Source organism: Amaranthus tricolor, chromosome 6 (genome assembly GCF_026212465.1).
Source record: "Amaranthus tricolor cultivar Red isolate AtriRed21 chromosome 6, ASM2621246v1, whole genome shotgun sequence".
Taxonomy (NCBI): Eukaryota; Viridiplantae; Streptophyta; class Magnoliopsida; order Caryophyllales; family Amaranthaceae; genus Amaranthus; species Amaranthus tricolor.
This window is the reverse complement of record NC_080052.1, coordinates 28601889-28629829: the sequence shown is the minus strand read 5'-3', so window position 1 is coordinate 28629829 and position 27941 is coordinate 28601889. Positions and strand designations below refer to the sequence as shown.

At 35.7% G+C, this 27941-nt stretch overlaps 4 protein-coding genes and 1 pseudogene across 4 annotated transcripts; 3 read left to right on the top strand and 2 right to left on the bottom strand.

The window, feature by feature from the left end:
* The first annotated feature begins 482 nt into the window (after positions 1-482).
* On the top strand, positions 483-7407 carry LOC130814984 (probable disease resistance protein At4g27220). The gene is made up of 4 exons (XM_057681301.1): positions 483-946; positions 1749-4539; positions 4923-5017; positions 5149-7407. The coding sequence occupies exons 1-4, from the start codon at positions 925-927 to the stop codon at positions 5388-5390; spliced, it is 3150 nt and encodes a 1049-aa protein (XP_057537284.1). The 5' UTR covers positions 483-924; the 3' UTR covers positions 5391-7407.
* Positions 7408-8551: 1144 nt separating this feature from the next.
* LOC130815747 (probable disease resistance protein At1g52660) lies at positions 8552-9802 on the top strand. The gene has a single exon (XM_057682229.1). It carries the CDS (start codon positions 8552-8554, stop codon positions 9800-9802), a length of 1251 nt encoding a protein of 416 aa, XP_057538212.1.
* Positions 9803-10122: 320 nt separating this feature from the next.
* LOC130814985 (uncharacterized) lies at positions 10123-13233 on the bottom strand. Its single transcript, XM_057681302.1, has 2 exons — positions 12853-13233; positions 10123-12353 (listed from the first exon to the last, which is right to left on the bottom strand). Exon 2 carries the CDS (start codon positions 12301-12303, stop codon positions 10408-10410), a length of 1896 nt encoding a protein of 631 aa, XP_057537285.1. The 5' UTR covers positions 12304-12353; positions 12853-13233; the 3' UTR covers positions 10123-10407.
* A 1359-nt stretch (positions 13234-14592) lies between these two features.
* On the top strand, positions 14593-19459 carry LOC130815746 (polyadenylate-binding protein RBP45-like; annotated as a pseudogene).
* A 438-nt stretch (positions 19460-19897) lies between these two features.
* On the bottom strand, positions 19898-23485 carry LOC130814986 (mediator of RNA polymerase II transcription subunit 21-like). The gene is made up of 5 exons (XM_057681304.1): positions 23319-23485; positions 22903-23219; positions 21455-21532; positions 21321-21372; positions 19898-20460 (listed from the first exon to the last, which is right to left on the bottom strand). Exons 2-5 carry the CDS (start codon positions 23203-23205, stop codon positions 20384-20386), a joined length of 510 nt encoding a protein of 169 aa, XP_057537287.1. The 5' UTR covers positions 23206-23219; positions 23319-23485; the 3' UTR covers positions 19898-20383.
* Positions 23486-27941: the final 4456 nt, after the last annotated feature.

Below are 27941 nucleotides of genomic sequence, written 5' to 3'. Positions count from 1 at the left end.
TAAATTAACAATAATAAAACGACCACATAACTAAAAGTAATAAAAAATTATCATGTGAGCAACTCAAGCTAATTGTTGCAAGCACGTTAGTATATGAAAATGAAACAGCTAGCTGAGGAGATGTCATATATTAGGGCTGGCAAAAGCTGACCCGACCTGCTAACCTGATCTGAAACCGACCTGAAATTAGCGGGTTTGGGTTTAGATTTTTGACCCAATTAATTAAATGGGTCAACCCGACCTGATCTGTTTATTAAATGGGTTAGGTTCAGGTTGAATAATTAAACCCGAAAAAAACCTGTTTAACCCATTTATTAAATGGGTCAATCAGGTCAGGTCGACCCATATTTAACCCATTTATTTACCCATTGAAAATTTTAAAAAAAGTCATAAAGAAATAAAGAATAAAGAATAAAGAGTAAAGAAATAAAGAATAAAGAATAAAAAAAGTCATTTACCCATATTATATGAGTCATATACTGATATACTCATATGAGTCGTGGCAAAACCCTAAATTCCTCTCCTTCCCTCTTCCTCAATTCCTCTTCTCTGTGGCGCCATTTAACCCATATTTGTGGCGCCTTCTTCCTCAATTCCTCTCCACTCTCCAGTCTCCTGCTTCTCTGTGCGACTTCGGAGTGCGACTTCGGAGTGCGCCTTCTCCTTCCCTCTTCTCTGTGGCGGCACCAAGCTTAGAATTATTTCTTTGTTTTCCCATTGAAATTTGAAAATCATATAGACGGAAACCCTAAAATTATTTCGCCTTCCTCTGTTCCTCATTCATTCCTCTTCAGTCTTCTCTGTGCGCAGCGCCTTCCTCATTCCTCTTCTCTCATTTCTCTGTGCGAGTGTGCGCCTTCCTCTTCTCTCAGTTCTTTTGACTACTGGCTGCCTGCCTTTGCAAGTAGTAGAAAATCAAAGAAAATGCCGCTGGCTGCCTTTGCAAGTATGTATTTACTTCTATTGACTACTCAAATCTTTCGTTTAAGTTAGTTATAAATCTGTGCAATGTAAAGATAATAATAATGTTCTTACACTTACTGGTAGCTAATGGATTGTGAGGACAAGGAAGGAGAAGAGAAAATGTAGGAAATGCTTAAAAGAGAGTGGTAAAGCATTGTGGGGTCAATAGGAAATAAATTTTATGGATTGCATAAATCCGACTTCAAAGCCCCTCCTAAGCATAAGCCATTTTAATGGCATTGCACATTGGGGTAGTGAAATATTGTTGTAAAATTTTAGAAATTAGTTTTCCGTGAAAGCTTTTTATTTTAAAATGCAAATGAGGATTAGTTTTCTTTTACTTGGAGAAAATGGAGAATGTTATGGATGAAAGACCGAAAGGAAATTGGTTTTCTTCCAATACTCAAGGAAAATGTTTGCAAATAGATGTAAACCCTTTTCCAACCAAGCTTTTCAACTTCAATCTCTTGTCAAAAAAGGGAAAATAGAGAATTAGTTTTTCCAAATTTTCTTTTCTCTCAAACCAAACACCCAAAAGACCACAAGTTGTTTAATACTTGATCTTATATGGAATCCATTTTCTTTCATATACTTATGCTTGCGATGCTACCTGTAGCCTTTCTGGTGAACTTTCAACTTTTACTTCCCTTTCTTGCCCAACTTTTCCCCCTTTTTTTTCCCATGATGCTATTGGATTGTGTGAAGTTCAAATGGTCTTTGTACAAAATATTATTTATTAATGAATTTCTGTTTCTATGCGCTGCATTAAAATTATATGGCTGCAGCGCCTTTCCTGACTGCAGTCGGTGGATTAGTTACTGGTCTTATTGCTGCTTGGGTCCGGGAAGAATATGTCCCTCATAGGTTTAAGGAACGTCGAAGTAATCTGGAAAACCTGAAGACAAAGATTGCAGAAGCAAGAGAGATGCTTAATAGATTGCAAGCACAAGCAAATGGGACAACTTTTCTTCTAACTGATGTGAAAGATTGGATGAGAGAAGCTGAAGATTCCCTCAACAAAGTAGATATAGAAAATCTTAGAAGAAGCATAGATGGTAGATGTATGAATGGCTTCTTGCCCGACTGTTGTCGTCGATGTGCTGCAAGCGCAGCCATTGAACGAGAAATCAGTATATTTGATCAGTTAATTGAAAAGAATAGGTGTGTTAGAATGAAGCCTGTTGTGAGGGGATATCAACGAGCTTGTAATGAAACTGTGGTGAGAACTAGAAATATTGATATTGAGAACATATGGAAGAGCCTAACCCAAAAACAAAACGTTAAAGTATTATGCATTCATGGCATAGCTGGTGTTGGCAAGACAGCTGTTGCAGAAGCTATATATAACCAAGCTTTGTATGAGTGTAATTCATTTGATTATGTTATATGGGTAGCTGCTGAATTTGGTGCTCAGCTCAAGATTCTTCAAGAGCAGGTTGCTAGGAGCTTAAATATAACGCTCCCTGACACTAGTGATGATGCAAGTAGAGCTTTAAAACTGCGTGATGAGTTTGTGCTACGGAAGAAATGTTTGGTGATTCTTGATTTTTTATGGGATGATTATTCTCTTCAAGAGATTGGAATTCCAGAGTCTGATAATGGGGAAGTGGTATGCAAGGTCATCCTTACTTCTAGATCTCGATTTGCGTGCCCAAGAATTGTGAAAAATGAGTACTATGAAATAAAACCACTCTCTAGCGTTGATACTTTGGCTTTTTTAAAGAGGACTGTTGGTGACAGCCTTTTCCTTGTAGATAGCGAGATTCAGGAAAAAGCAATAGAAGATTGTGCAGGATTGCCATTAGCAGTTCTCATATTGGGAATGCATTTGAGAGAAGTACAGGGTCAAAGCTTGGATGAAATTAGTATTGCACTTCAAGAAAGGTTGAGTAGCCGGGCTAGATCAACACCATCTACTGCAATGCAGTTTGAACGCTTGGAATACAGTTATAAGAGACTGGAGGAGAAATACCAACAATGTTTCTTGTACTGTGCCTTGTACCCAAAAGGTATTCCAATTGAAGCAAAGCAGCTGATAGATTATTGGATCTGGGAAGGTCTATTGGATATATATGTTGAGTCATTAGAAGAAAAGAGGAAATTGGGGATGAAAGTTTTGAAAGAACTCAAAGATGCTCGTCTCTTGGAGGCTGTTGATTCAAATGGCTCTCAAGAGTGGGTCAAGATGCTTGGCTTATTGCACGATATGGCAGTAAATATTATAAGCAAACAAGATAATGACTTCTTCATCAATGCAGGTGATAATCTTTTGGTCTTACCCACAATTGATGATCAGTGTGGAAAGATCAAACGAGCATCATTTATGCACAATCAACTTAAAGCACCCTCAAAAAAGCCTAATTTTCCAAACTTGTCTACATTGCTACTCCAATATAACCCACTTGATTGGTTTTCACTTGATTTTTTCACTGGTATGCCAAAGCTTAAAGTCTTAGACCTATCTTACACTCATGTTTCATTCCTTCCACCATCAGCTTGTACCTTGAAACTTCTCCAAGTACTTCTTTTACGTCATTGCCCTAGTCTGAAACACCTGCCTGATTTGTCTAACCTAGAGGAACTTATTGTACTTGATTTGTTTGGAACCCCTCTTGAAAACTTACCTGCTGGGATGCAGAGGTTGAAAAAATTAAAGCGCCTTGATCTTTCACACTCTAAGTTGACTAAATTCCCTGCTGAATTGGTTGGTTCATTACCATGTTTGCAAGAATTGTTAATCGTTATGGATGATGCAAAGGGTTGTTACTGGAGATCAAAGCAAGTGATAAGTTCATTTTCCAGAGATGCTTGTGTTGAGGAGCTTGCGTGCTTAGAAGGTTTAACCATTCTTGAACTCAACTTCTTCAATGTAACCATGTTCAACGACTATATGAATGCATTTGTAAGGGCAAGAAGACACCATTGTTCCCCTAGTTTTAAATATTATGTTGGTGGTTTCTGCACCAATGGAAACGTCAGTAGGAACAGCATAGTTTTGATTGATGATTACCGTGTTAATCAACTACCAGAAGGCACCTTAGAGCTGTATTTAACAATGCACAGCCAAAGTCTGAAGACGCTTAAGGAAACTGGTATTAGGTTTCAGAATTTGAAGGTCCTCAATGTGTTTGACTACAGTGGGTTAGAATATCTTTTCTCTTTTGAGATGTTGAATTGTCTCTGTAACCTTGAAAAGATATCTGTTAGGCAGTGCTGGTCAATGAAAGCGTTAATAAGGCCTGTTGTGGATGCCCATCTTGATACAACCATAACTCTATCTTACCATCTTCCACGGCTGCTGGAGTTAGTATTAATCGATCTCCCTCAGCTAAATTCCATATGTTCTGAGAAGCAACTTGATTGGCCTGTCTTTCATAGTTTCTCTGTTTGGAACTGTGAGAAACTAACAGAGTTGCCTCTTATTGTTAGTCAAACTGGAGAATTTAGAATTTCCAAGAAAATTAAAATTAGAGGGAATCGCTTCTGGTTCAAGGATGTGGAGCGGGAAGAGACACATTCCTCAAATTATGAATTTGAAGAAGCAGTCCTACCGGAAAATCTAGTATCTTTTGTCAGGTACACCATTTATACTTTCTTTGGAGTCACCATAAAGAAAATGCAATAATTATTATGTTTTCCTCTCGGCAAGGTCAAATAATTTGGTTTGGTGAATGGATCATTGGTTGGTTTTTGGTTGGTTAAAATAGCTAAAAAGACTTTTGTAAGCCAACTGAAAACCTGATCATTAGGCGAAAACCAAAAAATACAATGAGTTGTTTGCTTCATTGGCTATTGACTTTTTGACCCACATTTTTATAAATAAGCGGCCAACAAACAACAAATTATTTTGACCAAAAATTTCCAAAATGGATGTTGCTTAACAATAGCAACAAATTATGAAACAGCTCAACAACAAAAGAACTTTCCGAAAGAAAAACTAATATGTTTTGATGATGCAGTGTGAAGACGGAGAAATTAAGTACTGAATCAACGACTAGTAGTGGTGAAACAAAAGTTTTTAGGATTTTCAAAAGGAAGAAAGCTGAAAAGACTAGTAAGAACCCTTCTGTTCGGAAGTTAGAAATTATTGTTCATGTTCTATAGAAGTATTTTAGTATATGTATTAAAAGAAATAAACAAGAAAGCATTGAATCTAATAGAGCAAGATTACAATTCTATATGCAGGAGCTGCCACTATTTTGGCAAATGATGATATAAATGCAAGCCCTTCCCATTCCCCGAGCCATAGCTACATTACTCGGCGCCTAGAAGCTACCTCCACATTTATAAAACGAGTACATGCAAATGTAAGAGATTTGTTTACTCGCCAACAAAATGGCTATGCTAGTCCTTCAAATGGAGCAAGCTTCGTCTCAATGATCACACCAACCAATTCACGAAGATTTCTCCATTTTACCTTACTTTAGAAACAGCTCCTTTGAAATAGTGATATGGCCAAATGCTTTGCAGTTGGTTCGTATCTATTTCCTTGTTTTTTGGCGGGAAATTCAAGGCTCGGCCCTACCTAGGCCATGGCTTAGGTCATTTTACCAAAAACCTTATGTTGAATTGCGTAACACATAACACAAAAGAATGACAAACGAGTTGGTTCAGCACAGAAGCTGAACCAACATTTTGGATTCGCCACTGGTTTCAGGTCTGTGCTTCTGCGTCCGTGGTTTGTTCGTTCTCTCCTGCACTCTAAACTCTGTCTGCTGTTTCTTTTGGTTCTGGAATATGTCTTTTTGGTTGGATATCTCTTGTTAGGATTTAATATGTGACTTGGAGCTGTGATCATGGTTAATTTCGGTTTCCAAGGGAGAAGGAATTTAGATTTTGTGGTACTGTTAGTGATTCTTTTGTGGGTGTTCTATCATTAAGGGATGCTTCCTACTCCAATTGTGGTCTTGATGTGTCTTTTGATCCACTTCAGCTTCTCTTTTACCCCTTTCCTTGTTTTCTGTTTGAAACCATTTTTCAAATAGGTAATTTATTGTTGGATGATGGTTAAGCTGACAAGCTAGCATCATAATTGTATTGTGTCAAAACAAACAGTATTTTATTGCATTGTATCCAATACATTGTATGGGATGAGATGTAAGAACTTTCTAATTTGTGAAATCGATTTTCTGCACGAGACCTGTGAAAAACAAGGAGCTTCAAGTGTTAGAGTATATAATATATTTTGGGACCTCAACCATCAGTTTAAGCTTTTGGTTGAGTTAGTTTCTTGACATGGTATCAAAGCTAACGTGACAACAGGTCACAGGTTTGAATCTCAACCATCCCTCATTTAAAGTGGATTATTTAGCTCTAGGTATAAGGACGGAGGGCCTGTGCTGTATCCAAATTTCTAGCCCAATGGGCTCTCGTGTGAGGGGTTGTGTTAGAATATATAACATATTCTGAGACCTCAACAATCAACTTAAGTTTTTGGTTGAATTGGTTCCTTGACCGTTAGCCTCAGTGTTATCATTAGTTTGGTTTATTTTGAGTTATCCAATAGTAGAATAATGTTGAGCAGATGGATAATAGTTGAAAATTATTTTTAACAAAATTTCCTAAAATAAAATAGTACTCCTATATTCTAATTTTAAAATAAAAATGCATTGTTAAAGTTGAACGATGAATAACTGAATATTGCCAGCTATCTGCATGTGAGTTCATCAAAACAACGTTTGGATCGGTTTATTCTATTATTAGTTATGCATAACTCAGACATGCAGTGTAGTTGGGAATTTAAATACCACATTGTATTCATACCCGTGAACTTATTATCATTGAGCGACACTTGAACCGATGGGTCAAGACATGACTTGAAATCGGATAGATGACAAATAAACAATAAACTGATAAGGAACAAATTCAACCAAAAGCTTAAGCTTATGATAGAAGGCTTGAGGCCATATTATATGTTATATACTCTAACACGCCCTCTCATGCCCCTCTCATGCGAGAGCCCTTGAGTTAAAAGTGTGAATGCAACACAAACTCTCTTTATATTTGGTCAGAAATATTCCACTTGAATTTGAGGGGTAATTAAGATTTAAACCCGTGACCATGGTCACATTGTCTTCTCATGTCATGTTGAAGAATCAAGTCAACCAAAAGCTTAATTATTTTTGTTTGCATGTTCTTAGCCTTCTCAATGATATCAGAATATAATTATTGATTTCATGTCAGAATATCAAACTAACTTAACTCCAGTATGGTAATTATAAAACAAACTAAGCCTTCACGTTTTGCCAACTTTCTTTCTAGCATTATTCATTAGAAACTACTGTTTCCAGATACTTTTTCTCATTCAGTTTAGGAATTGTCTTTACTTTGCATTTTAGATTTTAGAAACAGAAGCTTAAATAATGACAGGTAAGTTGTAGCCACCATTTTTTATCTCCATTGTTTTAAGTTTTGCTTTATTTTGATGAAATTTTATTTCTGAATTTTGAAGCAGATTCTCATTTCTGGGTTAAATTTTATAGCTATTTTATATCTACCCAATGAAATAGGTGAAGGCTGAAGTGTAATCTGGGATACCAAGAAGGTATTTTTACATTTGACTTATCTCTCATATATATATGTTTGATTTATTTCATATTCTTGAACTGAACACTTGTGATTTTCACTAATTTTGGAGGACTAGCAATATTAAAACCCTAGACACAAAAAATGGGAAAAAAAATATGATAAGTCAAAAATAGTATAGACAGAAGAATCATGGGTTATTCTAGTGATGAAATATTTTCCTTTACGATTTATGATAAGTGTTTGATTCTCACGACTTACAAGAAGATTAATTCCCTCTCCCCCTCTTGCCCGTAGGAGTCAGCAACATGATCCAAAACAAATCAGCGTAAAAGATAGTCAGTTCCAAAGATAATCAAAATTAGGCTAACAAATTCCCAAACTTAGATGAAACTTTTATAATCAAGTCATAATATAAATTTTCTGCATTTGGCTGGAATTCTATTTTTCTATAGAAGCAGACTTTGCTGTCAATTTGTGTTAATTACTTTCTCTTCTTATATGAAACATATTTCTTTAGTCCAGTTGTTTCCGGGTGCATTTCTACACTTGGTTGTCCATGTTTCATCGGCGTGGCTCGTGACACAAGTTTAACTTTGGCTATTACCTATGGACTACTGTATATGCTGAAGTTTCATGTCACAGTATCATCAGAGCTGAGGTGCTTACTTAAGGAATTTCATGCGGCAGTTCAGAGAAGCGGAGTATTTTTAAAGCCATGTTGGGTACTTTACTTCCTTGTTTCTCTAATTTTTAGATATAAAGACCTATGTTACTTTGACTTGGATACTGATGCCAGATACTGGTACATATTCAATTGTCGGATACGTCTAAATATTTTATTTTACGCCTAAAATAAAGTGCCTAAGTGCCATACCAATGTCCGAGCATCACGGATCGGACGCGGGTATGTGAAGCAAAATGAAGAGTTCGAGTAACATAGACATAGACATTATTTATAGGCTTATAGCAAAATAGACTATCATGGGCAGAAACAATCTCTTTGTCGTTACAAGGGAAATAATCTATCCAACCAACCGTTCAAACCCTGGTGTTCACTTTGATGTCGATGATGATAAAACGAGACTGCAACATTGTGATGTTTACTCCGTCCTTTCCTTTTGCAGCATCGGACATTATCACTCTTGGAGCTGCTATTTTCGGACTGTTGACATCTATTGCAGGCTCATCAGCTTGCATTTATAATTCTTATCGAACGAGTAGAATCAATTTGTCGATTCTGAAAGTAAAAGTGCACAACTTGGAAATTTTGATTGAAGGACTTCAACAGAAACTAAATAGTTTTGATGTGATTAAGCCCGATCCTCGTCCATGGATCCGTGAAGCTAGAAAATTTTTAGATGGAGTGAATGTCCCGGACTTGGAAAACCGTCTGAACGATAATGTTTGCTACCGCTATGGTGCTGTCAAGTCAATTGAAGATAAGCTTCAAGAACTCGATGTTTTATTGGAGAATGTCAAACAAATCAATCAACAAATTAAGATCAAAGGGTCTAAACAGCCAGAGGTTAGCCTTGTCGGTTGTGCTCGAGAAGACATACAACAGAAGATTTGGGAGCTGGTTAAAAATGTGGAAGCCAATGGAACTGTGTGTATTCATGGAATAGCCGGTGTTGGAAAGTCCGCTCTAGCGGCAGCCATCCATAACAAAGTGCTTATAGAGTTGGCGGGTTTCGAGAGTATCGTTTGGGTGAATGTCGAGTATGGATTGGGACTCAAACATGTTCAAGAAGAGCTTGCAAGCAAGTTACATGTAGACCTTTCGGGAATTACAGATAATGTCGAAAGGTCTAAGGCGCTGCGGAGTGCACTGGTGCAAATGGGGAGGTTTCTGCTGGTATTAGATTCTATGTGGCAACCCTTTTCATTGCACGATATTGGAATCCCAGAACCTGATGCAGGTTCAAAGCTGATAGTGATTTCAAGGAATTTTTCCGTCTGTAGAAAGATTACGAGAAAAATCAAACGCAAAGAAATATTCGAAATAAAACCACTTTGCGAAGCTGAGGCTTGGGAGCTGTTTGAGAGTGAAGTGGGGACTAATATAATGCATTTAGAAAGCGAGACTCTTCGTATTGCACGAACTGTGATACACAATCTCGATGGCCTTCCATTGGCGATCAAAATGTTAGCCGAAAATCTCAGTGAAATTCATGATGATTACAGTAGTCGAATCAATGCTGCTTGGCGAGAAGAGTTATTTGCATTGAGCCGATCATCATATATTCTCGGTAACAAAAGCCAAGAGTTATATGATTGTTTCAAGGGTAACAAAAAGCAAATTATATGGTGAATCATGTTACACTGGTCCAGCCCACCTTATACTAATGTCCTAAATTTGCCCCTATTAGCATGGTGAAGGGGAGTGTAATTGTATAGGGTTTGCCACCTTCTGAGAATCAATAAATCCTAACTTTGTCGCTACATGAAAAATGAAAACATTGCAGAGGATGCTATGTTCTTTCCATAAGATTACGATTCTAAAAATTACAGAGGAACAAACTCCGTGTAAAAGATGAAGTTAAGTTGATGAAAGGGTCCAATATAGATCAGATTTCAAACATTAATGGAGTCTCCTTATAACATTTACAGAGGCACAATGAACACGTCAGCACTTGGTAATCCACACCTTGCATGCAGTAAATCAATCGGTAATCTGCCTAATGAATTGATAAAGTGAAATCATATAGAGTACTGAGCCTATGGGATAAACTACAAGATTTAACACTCAATATACAGTTGTAAAATCACAGCATAAAAACAATGATTTCAAAATCAAGTTCCATTACATGTGCAAAAGACTTTAGTTTGTTGAGCAGATACCTATAAGCTTAAATCTTCAAGATAGATTTCTCCGTCATATACTGAATATGCCGATCCAATTCACATGATTGGTGATCATGTATTCACTCCAAGCAAGAAACAATTACTGTAAGAAGGCATATTTGTTGAAGGCCCATAGTTCCGCACAGGAGAACGAAAAGGATTGGGAGTGACAGGATGAGTGATATGCAGGCCAGCAGAACGAAGAACTTGCTTAGCATTTGTGCATGAAACCTCCGACTGATCAGTGAAAAATGCAGGGATACCCATCGACTTGATTAGCTCCAGAGCTCCGCCCCAACTGGAATTGTTCTCTAATCCACAGTTCAAAGCGACAATAACGTGAGGAGAAGGCAAGTAGGTGGCTTCTTCTTGATAGATACCCCTAGCGAGATTTATCCTCACTCTGCTCCCAATTCCTGAAGTGGTTCCGGATAAATTTGTAGGAACCTCTGGCCCCACCATGACAATCTGTATGTTGCCAATACCATTAAGCAGGTGACCCATTTCAGCAAAAGCAGTTATCCAGTCTAACTCTCCTTCAGGACCCAAATAATGAACAATGACCTCTTTTCCTTTTAGCAAACGATTCTTTGAAGTGATGCTCAATGCCGTTAGTATGTAATATACTGTTAATGGGTGCGAAAGAATATCCGCAACAGGGCTAGACAGTGGCAATGATCTCAGGTTGTAGTACTCCGACCAGCCAGAAAGAAGGATAGGACTTGAGATCCCATCAGTCAGATGACTCGAAAATGGAGAATCTTGTGGGTATTCATCATCATCAAGTCCACCCCAAGATTCCGAAAGACCAGCTTTGACAGGAAGAAGACCAAAGGGCCTATTAGAATAGCAGCCACACTTCCTTCTCCACATTCCTTTATGATGGAGGTCAAGAGACTCAAGCCACTTGCAAGGATGATCAGCCGATGAAGGAAACGAAAATATATTTATCGCAAGCTCCTCTTCTCTCTCCATCATGGCTTTGTACAAACCACATATGCTCTTGTGAGATTCCTTCCAATGCTGCTTTTGGCAATTCAGGCTGCAGTAAACTATGGCACGACACTTACTGCAAGGAAAGGACTGATCCATGTGAAATTCTCGATCACACATAGCACATCGCCTTAAAGAAGCATTTGAATACATTTTAACGTCACCAAAACTATCTTCTCTAGCTGCTTCTGAATACTTGGTGGGAGTTGAATTGGCTGATGATATGGTTTTTTCTTCATATGCTTGACCAGGTGGGTGTGAAATGGTAACCGCCACAATGTCATTGCTCTTAGCCATTACCGCTGGCCATTGAACATCCACCGTCTCGATGAGTGGCTCGAAACACATCAATTGTGTCGGAGATGAAGTAGCTGGCACATCTTGGAGCAAAGGGTGAACTAATGCTATACCCTTCATGGCAGCATATGTAAACCTAAGTTCTTCATACGTCGGATTCCTATATTTAAGCTCACCACTCGAAGTGCAACAGATAACATCGAAAATCGGATAGCACTCAGTTCCAGAAACTTCTAAGGCCAAAAATTTGACCATTTTTCTATGAGAAGGAAACATCAAATTTTCTAGCTCAAATGTCACCCTCATAACCTCAGTGTTCGGTACAGGAACCGTCTCTCTTGGCTTGGTTGCATTCCGAGCATCATCAACAGATCGAAACAAATAAAATGCCACATCCCCACCATCCCCACCAATGGTTTGGACACATGGAAACAGCTGCTTCCTTCCAGACCATTCCAATTCTCTGCCCACCCGGACACCAAAGAAGTGTCCTGGGCGCAATCTCTTCCATGGATCAGTCCTATATAGAGCTGCAGCAGCTCCATATAATGCCTTGATGAAGGCAGCATCTACACCCTCCACATTAAACAAACAAGTTGAAGATGCAGGACCAAGTCCTGGTCCACATCCAAATTGCTCATGGAATCTACCAAACAATTTTTTCAAATGCAAATCCATGTGAACTTCAGACCACAAACTTCCAATCAGAAAACACAACAAGAAATCCCCTGAAAATTCAACAGTAAGATACCCTCAATTGCAATCCGCTTCTCAATATTCAACAAAAAAAGCAGATCTTTGTAAGGAATTATCGTAGTTGAGGGAAAGCCCAGAAAGCGAATTGCAAGAATTACACTTCCCAGATGCCAAAAAGATTATTTTCTTGATTTGAGCATGTAAATCATTCAAGAATTGTGCATACCAGATGTAAAAAAAGTCCTAATTAAAGTTAAGCAGCATACATTTTTAGAAATGATAAGATTGATTTGATGGAAAACCCAGAAAGCTAATTGCAAGAATTACACTTCCCAGATACCAAAAAGATTATTGTTCTTGATTAAAGCATGTAAATTGTAAATCTTTCAAGAATTGTGCGACCCAGATGTAAAAATAAACATATTGTAAAGTATAGCAGCATACATTTTATAGTGATGATGAGAAAAATTATGCTAAACTGCTACCTAAATGATGCACTTTGAATATAAAGAGAAAATGTGAAATTATTACCAGATTTACTTGCTTAGAAGTTGGAGTGAATCAAGACTTGCATTTGTCCCGAAGTGTATGAACATTGAACTCTAGAAATAGAAAGTAGTAGATAAAAATCTGGTGTGTTGAATGATTGAATCTGTGACTAACTGCAGACAGCAGTAAATTGAGAATTGGACATTAGAAGAAAATGGAAGACTCAAGTCAAGAAAACAAGCCAAGAGTCAAAATTTCTCGCTTTGGCAAGTGAATTGTTAGGGTGAAATCTTGGTCGTTTCACTCGACGTGTTTAACATTTATGATACGATTTATATAGTATCAATTTTTGTTAATTGTTAAGTCGAATGAAATAGAAGTATGTGAGATATTCGTTATAAAATATTTAGCATATCTATTTTATATGAGATTGTTTTACTATGAAACAGATTTATGCAAAAGACTTATTAATAAAAAATATAAAAAAACAAAAAAAACATTTGTATACAAAAAGTGGTTATTTTTTTAAAATAGTTTTGGCTAATTCCATTAAAATTTGTCTCAAAGTGGGACAACTTCAACTAAGAATTTGTGTAAAAAAATTTGTTTGGTGTTCGTTGTTAAAACAACGCACAATTTCTTATATGACACGGTCTCATAGGGCTGTTATCAATAATATAAATGATCAATAAAAACATTGTAATTAAGGTTGTCAAAAGCTGACTTAATCAGCATTTTACCTTGATCTAAGTCTAATCCTATTTAAGTGGGTAAGATTGAGATTTTTATAACCAATAAAGTTATTCGATCGACTCAACCTGATCTGTTTATTGATTGATTCGATTAAGGTTAGAATTCTAAGTTAAAAAAAAAACTAAATATAACGCATTTAGTTAACAAGTTAATTTCAATTCGGATGAACTTGTATAATATATGAACTAAACCCATTTGATATATTTCTAATTCTGTAGTTAAATGCAATATATATAACTCATGAATGGAAAAATTTTAAATTGAGGGAAAAAAATATGCTCAATGTACTATAATTTGTAATTTGCTTACTTTATTTACTAGACAAAATCATTATTGGGTTAGTTTGACCTCAATTGGTCTTTTCAAATGTATTAAGTCATATCCTCTTAACGTGTGAACAACCAAAAATCAGTATTTTGATATTTATTTAAAGTATTTATTTTTAAAATTAGTTTAAAGTGTCAATCTTATCTTAATATTAAAACTATAGTGTTAAATATTAAATAAGCATTTTAAATACACAAAATCTTCTATGAGACGGTTTTACTATATAGATTAAATGACTAATTAATCCCAATTTTAGCATATAAATTTATTATTTTGAATTAGTTTTACTGTAACCCCTGAATTTCCTCTATTATTTCTTCCAAACCGCAAGGGAACAGAGGAAATTCAGGTGTTACGTTCACCAAGAATCAGTCTCTCACAAAAATCTGAAGGCCTAAACCATAAACCCACTTATTTTAGTTGAAAGACATATATCTCCGAGTAAAAACTGATCAATCATCGTGATTTGTAAAATTACTACTTCCTCCGTTTTAAAATACTTGCACTATTTGACTTTTCACGCAGTTTACTACATAAATTCAATTCATAATATCTCTAATTATGAATAATAAAAATTTATAAAAAAATATTAATATCTGTGCTTTGAGAGGAATTAAATAAAATTTCACTCAATTATATTTTAACTTATAAATTCAAAACTAATTATAACCTAAAAATGACGAATGAGGAACTACAACTACAAAACGCCAAAAAAAGTAAAATAAATAAAACTAAAAAATAAATTAAAATCACAAAAGTTCATACTAGTAATTACTTCGAGTCCTCCATCTTCCTATCATTAATCACCTCACCTATCACAACAATTCTTTCTTACCCCTTTCTCCTCTTGAGCTTCCTATTTCCCTCCTTTTCATTTTGAACCTCTCAGGGTTTCTCAATTGTCATCGATCAACGACAATGATGCAACCAGGGCAACAACAAAACGGTATGGTTGCTCCCAACCTTCTTCAATGGCGGCACAACCTTCTATAGATCAACAACATCATGATCAACAGTCTCAACAACAACAGCAATTGATGATGGAGCAACAGCAGCAACAACAAGAACAACAACAACAAAAACAACAACAGATATGGTCTCAACAACCTCCAGAACAACAGTATCAACAACAGCAGCCTCAACAACAACAAGCGCCTCCGAATTCTGATGAAGTTCGTACGATTTGGATTGGGGGTCTTCAGTATTGGATGGATGAGAATTATATTAGCAGTTGTTCCGCTCATACCGGCGAGGTGTATATCCATGTTTCATTATTTTTTAAAATTGTTGGTTTTTATATGTGTTTTTTTTTGTTCGTTTTGTTTTTTCGACTCTTTGATTTGTTTTTACACCATATCTTTTGGAATGGATTTTATCTTGAACCCGCAAGGAATATATCAGTTTTCCAATTTTTGAGTTGATGATTATTATTTGTGGATTTTTTGTTCGATTACTTTTGTCGTTTAAAATCTTGAAATTGTCCGAACATTTGATGCTTTGATTATTCGTTTGTTAATTGTGTGTTTTAGGATGGACTTCAGTCTGAATCTATTGTTATCAATTTTTCAAGATTCTTATTGAACATTATACGTGTGAGAGGAAGATGTCGGAGATCTGAAAGGGACGAAGAGAAATTAAGATCTTGTGTATCCCTTTGTTCCATAATGTTTCTCACGTACGCCTACTCTACGTTTTGCTCAAATTTATAAAACTTGGAATTGAAGAAGACTTTACAATGTGCAATGTAGATCCCTTGAATAATATGAATGGAGAGGGTATGCTTCTTTTTTGATTTTTTACATTTGATAGTTTTGAGTAGTATTTGGATGTTCTATTTAAGGTGTTTTGGAAAGTTTCGATACATACATTTTTTTAGTATACAAGGGGGATAAAAAAGCAACATAGCTCTGTACCTTCTTTACTGATTTTTAAAACCTTGATATTGGCATTTTGGCTTGCTCATATTTGAGGTGATTTACTAGCATGTACCTGATGGGGTTTTTGGGGTGGGAAGTTAGTATCAATCTTGTGTTTGGTTTTTCTAAATGGAAAGCTGTTCTTTCTTACATTAGTTTTATGCATTGTATACCGCAAACGTTACATAGCTTTATGTATGAACGGTGTTCTTTTATGACCCCTCTTTAATGCGTCTAAGAGGGAATTTGCATTCTCTGTAGCAACTAATTCTGTGCTTGAGTCTTGCAGCTTGTCAATAGTAGAATCATTCGTAATAAGCAAACCAGTCAGTCAGAGTGCTATGGATTTATTGAGTTTTCTAGTCATGCTGCCGCTGAGAGAATTTTGCAGACTTACAATAATACCTTAATGCCAAATGTTGAGCCAAATTACAGATTAAATTGGACTTCCTATGGGTCTGGTGAGAAAAGGGGAGAGGATGGTTCTGATTACAGAATTTTTGTCGGAGATTTAGCTTCAGATGTTACTGATTACACTTTGCAAGAGACTTTTAAAGATCGCTACTCGTCAGTGAAAGGTGCCATAGTTATGATGGATAAGCTCACTGGTAGAAGCAAGGGATATGGATTTGTTCGTTTTGGAGATGAGAATGAACAAATTCGCTCCATGTCAGAGATGAATGGTGCGAGGTGCTTAGGCCGTGCAATGTGTATTGGAGCAACTGCTAACAAGAAAAGTGTTGGTGGAGCAGGTATGTACATGAATGGGTTTGCTAAATTTAACTTTGGTAGCTAGATATGCATAATATGATTCTTGTGATCATGCACTTGTTTGATTTGCTGGCCTTGTGTTCTGTTTCAATGCCTTCATATTTTGTTAGAATGTATAATTGCTAAGGTGGAAAGCAGGTTTTCGTTTTGTGTTGTTTACCATACATTTTTATGGCCTTTCTATATTCAGATGTACATTCGAGATGCACAGAATTCAGTTCCAGTGTTTTCGTTTGAGAATTTGGGAACAATTAATGAATTTTGAACTGAAAAACTTATAGAACTCACATTGTCTCAAAGCAGGTTGTCAAGAGGCCCTATCATCTAGGGCCTGGGACTGAATTCAGCCGAAATGGTTACCCCCTTACTACGTTGCCTGGCGTAGGTCAGTAATGTCGTAAAATTTCCATTTACAGAAGTTTTCAGTGCTACAAGTTATTCTTCCTTTCAGTTTCATTTTTATCCTTTATTTTCATCCATCAATTCGGTTCAGTTTAGTTTCACTTGTGTTACGGGATGCCATTTATACTATTTCTTTGCTTTTATTTTTCCTCAATGTTCCTTTTTTCCTCTCTTTTATCATTTTCATTTTCTACGCTGTTGAGTTCTTGACTCTTTCTTACCTTACAATTAAGAAATACGAGTGAGTTATATCTTGCACTCTATTCATCATATTAGCAGTAAAATGGACGGGTTGCATCAGCACTTAGCTTGTTTGATCACTTTGATATTGAGGTGTTTTCTATAATTTTTTAGCTATAATCCCTTGGTTTTTTTGTGCTCATTAATAATAGTTTTGAAGTTAGAGAATTTTGGCTAACTGCTCATTTATGTTCCTTGTGTCCCTTTGATTTTTGTCCCTGACCAATTTTTTTAGAGATAAAGCATTATGTTGGCGCTAGAGCATGTTGGAGGAGAGATGTGGGTATGTTTAATGTTGTAAATGGGAAAAATCAAAGGGACATTTAATCATTGCAAGTGGAGCAAATTCATAGGGATAGTGGGAGATGTTCACATGCTTTCTTTAGTAGGTGTGAGATGTACCTTGGTTATCATTTGGTGGAATTATTGAGGCTACGACTTTTTGTCTCGTGCAAATTTGTTAAACCTTATGTTGATATGGTTGTCTGTAACTTGGTTGTTGTATGTGAACTCATTTAATTGTGCTTGTGATGTGAATCTGGGTTCTAGATCCTTCATCTTTTTTGGATGATGAGAAAAAATAAAAATGTTCTTTTCCAAGTTTTCGGAGAAAGGGGTCTCTACTGAACAATTGCTGAATGCTAGATGGATGCGCTTACGTAATTGGGGTGTTTGGTTGAATAAATTATTGGGCAGCTTTATCTTATTTGGTACATTTAGATGGTTCAGTATCTAAATCATCAAATCAAAGCGTTTGGTAAATTAGTTGGTTGAAACATCTTGTTATGAATAAACTTTTTTTGAACAAGCTGCTTCTAGCTATAAGCTAACAGCGTTCCTAGCAGTGTCTTCGAAATTAGTTGATTTTACCGGTTGATAAAATCAACAAGTCAAATCAATCACTCCAATTAGCTACCAACTATAAGCTAACAGCTAGCCAAACACCCCCATTGTGTGTTGACTTTTTTTGATTTTTTGAGATAGGCATCTGATTGTGTTAATAATATCTATGTAAACTATTATATAGTAGATTTCAGGGGTATATGCTCTTGTTCTGTGCTAATTTGCTTGAGTATTTTTTGAGTTTTTTTACTGATGATTAGGGGTTTTGCTGAGCTGTATTGCTACATTATTTAGACCTAGTTTTATGTGCACTTTTTACCTTCAGACTTTAGTTATGGGCCTTGTGGCTGTTTGTATTTGTTTTTCTGATTATATTTCTGCATTCAAGAATGTTTAGGATGTACCAGTTGCATCATCTTGTGAAGGAACACTAGTCTTAATTTGTCAATTCTGTTAGATTTTTGTTGCCTTACCTTTATTTTTTCAATCTTGAATGCAACTTCATACCAGAATACTCGGGGAATTTCAATGATAGTGATCCTAATAACACAACTGTGGGTGATTTGGATTCCGAATGAACTCGTTTTTTTGCTTTTTATCTGATGATGCCATAACTTGACGACTCTGTCCAGATTTTTGTTGGTAATTTGGATCCCAATGTGACTGAAGAAGATTTGGGACGAGCATTCCGTCTTTATGGGGAAGTGGTTCACGTAAAAATACCAGTGAGCAAGAATTGTGGATTTGTGCAATTTACCAACAGGTCTGCATGGTTTTGTGATCCATCGTTGGTGTTATACTGAAAATTGTTTCAAGTCACACATGTGTGCAAAACTTAAATTTATTTTTTGTTGTTGATGTTTCCATAGGATTAGCGCTGAGGAGGCCTTACAGGCATTGAATGGAGTGCAGTTGGGCTGGCGAAATCTTAGACTTTCTTGGGGCCATGGCCCTAACAATAAACAAGTAAATCTTTGTTGACATTTCTGTAGGGATTTAGAATTTCTTCGGGGTTTCTTACTGAACGTTTCATTTGGGTGCTTTATTTTGCAGTCACAACCTAATCTGAACCAGTGGGACAATGCTGCTTATTATGGATATCCTCAAGGATATAACTCATATGGATGTGTCTGCTCTTCAGGATCCTAAAATGTATTCCGATGGTTATTTGGGATATGGTGGGTACGCAATGCCTTAGCTGGCTCAGATGCCAGTACAACTGCAACGGGTTAGTTGATGTTATGACATTTTAATTTCGCAACTGTTCAGCATTGTTTGCTGCAGTGATTCATCCACCTACGATGACAGGAGAGGTGTTTGCCTTGGTGCAGCATGATTCTACATGGAGCCTCAAACCTTTTCAAATTTTTGGTCAACCTAGAGATTGCCAAATGTAGTATAATAGATTTTGTTCGTCAGATTAGTTTCATTTGCTTTGCTTGGAGATTCTTTATGTAGATTTGCTTTAGTTCAGCCCTTATTAGGTTAAATTTCTTAAAATAGGAATTTATATGGCTGTAGAAAGTTTTGCCTGCTTTTTGTGAGGTTTTAGACGCACTTTAATTTTGAAATTTACGGTGTTCTCTTAGATATTATAGAATGTATGATTCAAGCTGATTCCATTGGCGATCATGTATTCTTTGGCTGCTCGAATTTTGAAGGCATTAAAACATTTCTTAATCAAGTTATTAAAAAGCAAAGACAGACTGACAGAGTTGAATGTTTAGCAACATATATATCTTTCCTTTAAATAGCAACCTTTTAAAGAATCATGAATTTTTTCATCCAGTAAATCCAAATCTTTAACCTCGCAAGATACATTTTTGCACTTTATGTGTGAAAGAACTGATTGCGCTGCAGCAAGTGTTGTTAACATAAACATCTAAATGAGTTGTTTTTTGCAAAAAAAAAACTAGTGAATCCAACTGGAAGTTAAAACATGACAAGCATCATCGGCATCTAAATACCAAATTGCCAATGGTTATACGAGTTGCACAGCAGCAATCACTTGTACTACGAGTTGCAGAGCAGCAATCACTTGTACTTCGAGTTGCTAATTGCACAACCAAACAGATCAACTATTTCAACTTCCAACTATAAGTCAGATTAACAACGATAAAATTCAAAATAAAACTATATTGTCTATTGCTATAGTTCATTCTACAATATTGAACTAACTGTGCCGAATCCAGGACAGCCAATGGACTATACAAAAACAGAATCTCGTTGAGAAAAAGGCTACGTTGAGCATACTTCAAGATTGACTAGTTTGAGTAAAAACTCCAGAAGAACAATCATGGTCATCATCAGCAAATAACTCATCAATATGGTCTCTTCATATTTAAGCAATTATCTGATGCTTGGCTGAACAATTCCTGGACTTGCTTTAATTCTTTATCTGGGTGTAAAAGAAAGGATAAAAGATGCAAATCAGTGATTGCAAATCGATTGTCACTCTTGTCCATTTAAATTGCCAACAGAAACGACGGAGAAAGAAAGGGGCAGGGGGCTGCTTTTACCAAGAACCTCTCCGCACTAAACTAATGTTACCAATCTCAGAAATGTATAAACGGGAGCTAATTTCAATTTCAAGAATTTTGTTTATACTATTCCATATTTTGGGCTCAACTCATTTGGAAATGAATCCCTTCTTCAATTATTTTGCCCGTCTTAAAGGGGTCATGAGGTCATCACGCAATTGTACTAAGTACTTGCAAAACGCCTAGTAGGATGCACCAGTAAAACATAAATGAGGTACAAGAACACAAACCCCCTCATTATCAGAGTAACTACACATTTTATACATAACCACTAGCTTAACACAAGTTAGAAGCTAAGACTATAACCAATTTTCCCAGCCACAAAACTGTTCACAACAATGTTAGGTCCTTCATTCCGAAAGGATGGGGTTGGCTCAACCACAAAACTGTAAAGTAAAAATATTCAGTGGGGGAAAAGCAATTAATTTTTTTTTACTTACAGTTATAAAGTACTAACTGACCCAGTATCTATTTTCAAATGAAAGGCCAACATTCATAAAAACCAAGTAACATAAATTTGTATCGGTATGAAAATCTAGCCACACACCAAGTGTGCAATTCAGTTTTATTACAAAGGAAACTAACTGAAACTAAAAGGTATTTATGGAAGGAGCTTTGCTTCACACACGAAAAATTCTAAGGAAAATGTTGCATGCAGAAAACATCAAATATATGTATAATACGGGGGAAAAACAGAAAGAGAGAGAGAAGCCATTACCAGCAGCTTCCAATTGCCTCTGCAATTCTTGGCCTATTGCATCATTTTCTGCCTGGGGAATACAAGAGATACAGCTTTAGTGGGCTCCACAAAGTAAGGATGGAGATTTCATAGCATATCAGCTACTGGAATACCTGAAGCTCAGCTATTCTTTTCAATTGGGCTTCCTCACCTCCCTCATCCAATGGTAGGGCATTAACTAAAGCATCAAACTGCAAATGACCAAGTTTGAATAAGAAAGGACACATAACAGTCAAAAAAAAAAAAAAAACAGAAGAGAATACTAATCAGGTAGTTAAGGTAAAGCCCAACATTTACAGTTTTATACCTAATAATTCGCAAATAATGTGAACACAAGTAACATCATGAAATTGCATACTTGTTTAATTGTTTTCATATTAATTCACTTCTACAACAACATTCTATTGTTTCAAAATTTTAATGGTATTAAGTGGCTCCCACCTAAGTTTTGGAAAAGATATACGCAATCTTACGTTTGCAACATCAGAGGTCATCTCAACTGATAGTCAATGCAATTTACATAAATAATAAGTGCACAAGAGTTACTGACTTCACATCAACATCACCTGACTTGTAATGGTACACATATCAAGAAATAAATCCCTGCTTAATAATGATGTTTTATTATTGTATCACACAAAGCCTACAATATATATCTTGTACCTCGAGGACAACTTTTTTGCTGCTAATAACTCCTAATGAGTAAATAAAATTTATTAAATTATAAAAAATACCTTGAGATCACATTGCTAATTGCTATAGGTACAAGCAGATGTAAGATAGTCTTTTATGGTGGACGGATGAATTCCTAAACTTGGTAAAAAAAACAACGCAGTCCAAACACGCATATGCAATTACTATCAACAACCTGATAAAACTATTTGGTCTCAGAAGGTCCAATAAGCATAAGCAATAACTATCGACAACGCAACAAGACTGTTTGGTCTCAGAAGATCTCATTACAAGCAATTGCATAAGTTGAGACTGATAATAGAGTTTCATCAACCAATGTTGAGGAATGACAATAACACCATGTATGGGAAGGGGGAATTGGAGGAAAGGAAGGGGTTGAATTTGAAGGGTTATAATTTCCTTTGTTCGGTTAGAAATTTTGAAAGGGAGAAATTTAGAAAAAAGAAATTTGAAGGGAGCAAAAGTCTCTTGATTTTTTATAACCAAATCTCTCAAAACACTTTGTTTTGATTGATGGAAAAAAAATGCTAGTTCTCATGCTCTCCCTTCCTTTCCTAGAGACTTCTATTATTTCCTCTTCTTTTTCCTTCCTTCTCTGCCCTTTACCTTCCATTCATTCCCTTTCCCTTCCAAATTCTTATCCAAACAGTGTATAAGTATGTTTTCCTTCCAATATTGGAAGGATTTGTTTTGTACGACATGTAAATAAGTTCTTCCCTTCCCTCTAATTTCTTCCTATTCCTTTTGATATCTAAACAAAGGAAATGCAATCCTCCCATCCAAACATAGCATAGATTGACACTATATACAAGAATTTAAGCAAAAATCATATATAAACCAAATGAAAAAACTCCCAACAAAAGATTACCTGCTTAGCAGCCTTTACAAGAGCAGCACTAGCGGTTTTGGGTTCATCAGAAAAATTGTTGGAAGTATCAGACTGTTGTTGGGAAACATTAGGATTAGCATTTGCATTTGAATTAGCATTAGCATCAGAGTTAGGATTAGGGTTAGGATTGGAATTAGAATTAGAATTAGGGTTAGGAGGAGGTTCAGGATAATTGGGGGAAAGGCGAACAGGAGGAGCATCTCGTTGAAGAGTACCAAAAGTATTAAAAGCAAGAGATGCAATCAAGTTAACTTGTTCTTGCAACTGTGATATTATATCCATTGATCAATCACTTCCTTCCGAATGCAACATAATCAAAACAAAAATTGAGTATCAGAAATGAGAAATCAAAGGAATTGAAGACGGGTAAACAACTATGAGAGTGAGAATCTTACTAGGGGATAATCTGACGTTGGTAATGGCGGAAATCAGCAACCCAACCCAACCCAACCCAAATACTTCGACACTTCCAGAGTATGGTAGAGCGCTCCAACAAAAGACCATTAATTTGTTTTTCTTTGTCTTTTATTTTTCTGTCAAAACTCATGAACTTTAAAAGAGGGATGTGTTGACTCTTGAAGAATTGAAATTACCCAAATTCTAAAATGAGAGTTCAATCTTTATTAGACTGAATTTTATAATCCAGACAAATTACTTATATTTATTTACAATTTCACGGTGATTAATTAGACATTTTATAGAGATACAGTCCCATATAGTATTTTTCGTAATTAGGGGTGTTCGAAACCAAATACTAAATTGATTTGAATTCGAGAATCCAAATTATTAATTATGTTAAAATTCAGAAAATTAATATTGGGGATTTTTTTATTTTTTTAAATTATATTTTTGTACACATAAATATTTAACCCCATTTTATTTATTTCTTTAATCAGAATTATTTTTTTTAATTTGAAAAAAAATTATTTTAGAAATATGTTTGAATTTTTAAAAGTCTAATCTAACTATTAATTGATTATTTATACAACTTAGTTGTAATTTAAAATTGAAAATATTACTCCCTCCGTTCCTTTTTGATCTTCCACATTATTATAACGGGTAGTTTCAAAAGTTCTTCCACTTTAGAATACTTTCTATTTTTAGAAAGTTTTTATCTCACTTTTACCCCTTAAAATCCCCCTTTTCTTTTAATGTACCCATTTTCTTTTATTTATAATTATTTTCTCTCTCATACTTCCAATACAATCATTACTTCACACTACTATTTAATTAAAATAATACCCACTACAACCTCATTCTTCCAATACAATCATTACTTCCCACTATTATATAATTAAAATAATACCCACTATCACCAAAGATTCTCTTTTTCTTAATCTTTGTGAAATACCCAAATAGAAAGAACAAATAGGAACGGAGGGAGTAGTATGTTAAACAGCTTAAATACACTTTTTAATATATACGAAGTATATGATACAACACATACAATTCCTTAAACTTACAGTAATAAAGTAATGAAAGTATGAGAATTGGGTCTCTCAATTGGAATTAAGTATTACTTTTACTATGTACGATTTTAAACTAATATTTTCCCTAGGTTGTGATAAAAAAAAATTAATGAAATGGAAAAAAAAAAAAAAGCAAAGTCATAAGTCTTGATAGATTTTATGGAGATGAAAACAGAAATTCTCTTGCATTGTAGATATGATGGGCCTCAATTAGAGATGGTCATGGGTCCAAGATCCTGTTAGACCCGCCCCTTTTTTAAGGGTCTGGATCTTAATTTTTGAGACCCATCAGATCTGGGTCGGATCTGGATCCAAAAAATATCTGACGAGTTCGGGTCCGGATCCCAAGGTGCAGACCCGGACCCGAACCCAGACCCTAGACCTGCTTCTCAGACAAGTGTTTTTACTTATGCATTTAGACAAGTATTTGGTTTTTAATTATGCATTTAGACAAGTGTTTTTACTTTTTAGTAACTATTTTGTATATGAATTCATGGACTCGAACAAGTGTTTGTAATACGATAATAAGTTGTTTATAAAAATACAAAAAGACTCGCAAAAGGTTCAATTTTGACAAATTGAAGAGACTTTGTTTAAGACTCATTTAAGAACCCTAGACCCGTCAGATCTGGAGGGTCTAGGTCTGAGTCTGGGTCTGAAAATTTTGAATCCTTAGGGTTCAAATCCGGGTCTGAATCTATAAAAAATCAAAGGGTCCGGGTCTGGGTCTGGCTAGACCCGCTCCAAACCAGCCCATGACCATCGCCTCAATTTTTAAAACTAGTGTCTTTCACCTTATAATTCTCTTACTTCTATTCAGTTTCCATTGGTTCAACATCACTAAGAAGTTCAGACAAATCAATTGTACAATCTGTATTCTCCACACTGATTTGTAATCCTGCAGTGCAACAAACTTCTTGTGCGGCCATTGCTGCTGTAGCTAATGATGAGTCTTTCACAGAAAGGACAGTTTCGGTTGGAAAATACTCGCTTCATTGGATTCAAGACCTATATTTGTTGCATCATCAGACTTGACAGCATCTTCAGAATTTGCATCTGTAACATCTTTACATTGTATCGAACTGACAGTCACCTGATCAATCTTTTGCCGTTTCCTAGGAGACTCTGACGAGTCAATCAGACCCTCTGATTTTTCATCTCTTTTTAATAACTTCTCCTGTTCCTTTGGATCATCTAATAACTTCACATGTTGCTCTTCATCTATGTCATCCAGTAGCTTCTTATCCTGTTCCTTATCATCCAATACCTTCTCCTGTATCTTAGTATAATCTGATAACTTCACATGTTGCTCTTCATCTAAATCATCCGGTAGCTTCTTGTCCTGTTCCTTATCATCTAATACCTTCTCCTGTTCCTTCGGATCATCTGATAACTTCACATGTTGCTCTTCATCTACGTCATCCAATATCTTTACCTCCCGTTCCTTATCATCTAATACCTTCTCCAATTTCTTCAGATCATCCAAAAAATTCTCCTGTTGCTCCATATCATCTAATTTCCCATTTGCAGGTAAATGATCTTCATTTCGAGTGACATCCTCAGACAAAACCTTTTGTTGTTGATTTTCAATATTTTCCGTTGGATTCAAAGAAATATCAGCAGTCTGCCCTACTATAGAGCTAAAGTTCACCATAGGGATCGGATATTCGGTTCTCTTATACATCTTAGCATCAGGAGCAATATCATTTTCAGGGGTAACAGGAACAACACAACCTTCCTTAAACACAACACCTCTCAAACATACATTGTTGTCCCCAGCTCTGACATTTAGGAGATACCCTCCATCAAAATCATTCTCGATAATTCCTGTAACCATTTCCCCCACCATTTCATCATTGTTACAATCATCTTCGCCTTCTTCAACACGCTCTTTGCCACTCAATGGGATGTTTGTTGTGGGTGTGGTCGAACCCGATCTCTCCCCTTGTATACCAGGAACTGGAGGTCTAGACTTCCTAGGACGCCCACGTTTCCTCTTCGGTGGCATCTCTGTTGATGATGCTGTGTTTGTACCTTGCTCCATCAGTTGCCTCAAACTGCACATCAAATCCAAGTTCTAATACTAAGTTTAAGATGTTATGCAAATGATTGTAAACTACTACAGAAACCAGAAGTAGATTATGCTCTAATTTGCTAGAAAACAGAATATACTAATACATAAATTGGCAGTACATCTTGTTCTTTCTACATAAGAAAAAACATATTCGAGTGAAATCTTTTTTTTTTACTTGTCTAACGACACACAGATCGAGGACAATAACAATTTTGTTCGCTAGATTAGCCAAATTTCCATGCAGAAATTTGTGCTTTGCATAGCCACTATTGAATTTCCTCTTACACTACACTGGCTCAGACTGCAATGAACAAGTTCTAAATAAAATGAACAGAAAGTTCACATGCCATACTAAAACATTCTTCAATAAACCACTCAAGAAACTAGTTTCAAAAGGGTGATTCTAAATATGAAAAATATGTTTGACCGCAACAGCTATAAATTAAAGAGTTTTAAATTTTAATTTTACTCAAGTTAAAAGGACAATGTCCTAACATTGTGTTTGGGAATAATATTTCATTTCAAATTATAAATTTCAATTATGAAATTAATAATGAAGAATTTAATTACAACTCAACTAAAAGTTTATGCTGATAGTTGAGGCTCTAGGATATGTTATATGCTCTAACACCTCCTCTCACACGAAATTCCACAGGGCTAAAAGCGTGGATGCGTATAGGCGCCAAATATTCCACTTTAAATGAGAAATAGTTGAGATTCGAACTTGTGACCTCTTGTCACTTTGGCTTCTGATAAGGAACCAACTCAACCAAAAGTTTAAGATAATTAAGGCTCCAGAATATCTTGTATATAACATGATGTAGTTTTTTTTTCTCATATCTCATAAATAGAACCTATCTTTCATATAAAAAAAATTCAACTACTTGTTTTTAGACCTAAATTAAAATTACGAAAAAATGTTATAATATCGGACCTAATTATAAATTGTTATGTATTTGAACCGCCACTCAGTTTCGATCAAGAATATAATTCAAGAAACTTGCACCAAGTTCTTTCGACTGAACCCTAATACTGTCACTCTAATTTCACTGTGTTAACTGTTCATCTAGGAATGGATTCGCAGCGAATATTCTGACGGAATTTATAGGATAATCATGCATTATAAATTATAATACCACAAATTAACCAAGATGAAATAATCCTATACAGATAAAATTTGTATGTAATGATACAATTGTATCAATAAAAATGATGAGAAATTGTTTTAGATTTTTATTATATCCAAGAAGATCAATGTAAAATTGTTGTTAAATCTTGAATCAAGCAACAAATGATTTATTAATATGAATCAAAATCACAGTAGAGATTGCATAATACATACCTGGAAAATTAAAGTGGGCTTTACTTTTGCATTTGGTTTTGATAAATTGCTGTAAATTTTTGTTGAAAGAACAGTCACGAACGAAGGAACGCGCAAGGCAAGTTGCAATGCAGTTATGCAAATAACGGTTTAT

Coding starts and splice junctions, on each gene's coding strand:
- LOC130814984 (XM_057681301.1), top strand. CDS start 925: ATGCCGCTGGCTGCCTTTGCAA. Junction 947..1,748: donor GCCGCTGGCTGCCTTTGCAA/GTATGTATTTAC, acceptor ATATGGCTGCAG/CGCCTTTCCTGACTGCAGTC. Junction 5,018..5,148: donor GAAGAAAGCTGAAAAGACTA/GTAAGAACCCTT, acceptor TTCTATATGCAG/GAGCTGCCACTATTTTGGCA.
- LOC130814986 (XM_057681304.1), bottom strand. CDS start 23,205: ATGGATATAATATCACAGTTGCAAGAACAAGTTAACTTGATTGCATCT. Junction 21,533..22,902: donor TTGTAAAGGCTGCTAAGCAG/GTAATCTTTTGT, acceptor GGTCATTTGCAG/TTTGATGCTTTAGTTAATGC. Junction 21,373..21,454: donor AAAGAATAGCTGAGCTTCAG/GTATTCCAGTAG, acceptor TGTATTCCCCAG/GCAGAAAATGATGCAATAGG.
- LOC130814985 (XM_057681302.1), bottom strand. CDS start 12,303: ATGGATTTGCATTTGAAAAAATTGTTTGGTAGATTCCATGAGCAATTT.
- LOC130815747 (XM_057682229.1), top strand. CDS start 8,552: ATGTCGATGATGATAAAACGAGACTGCAACATTGTGATGTTTACTCCG.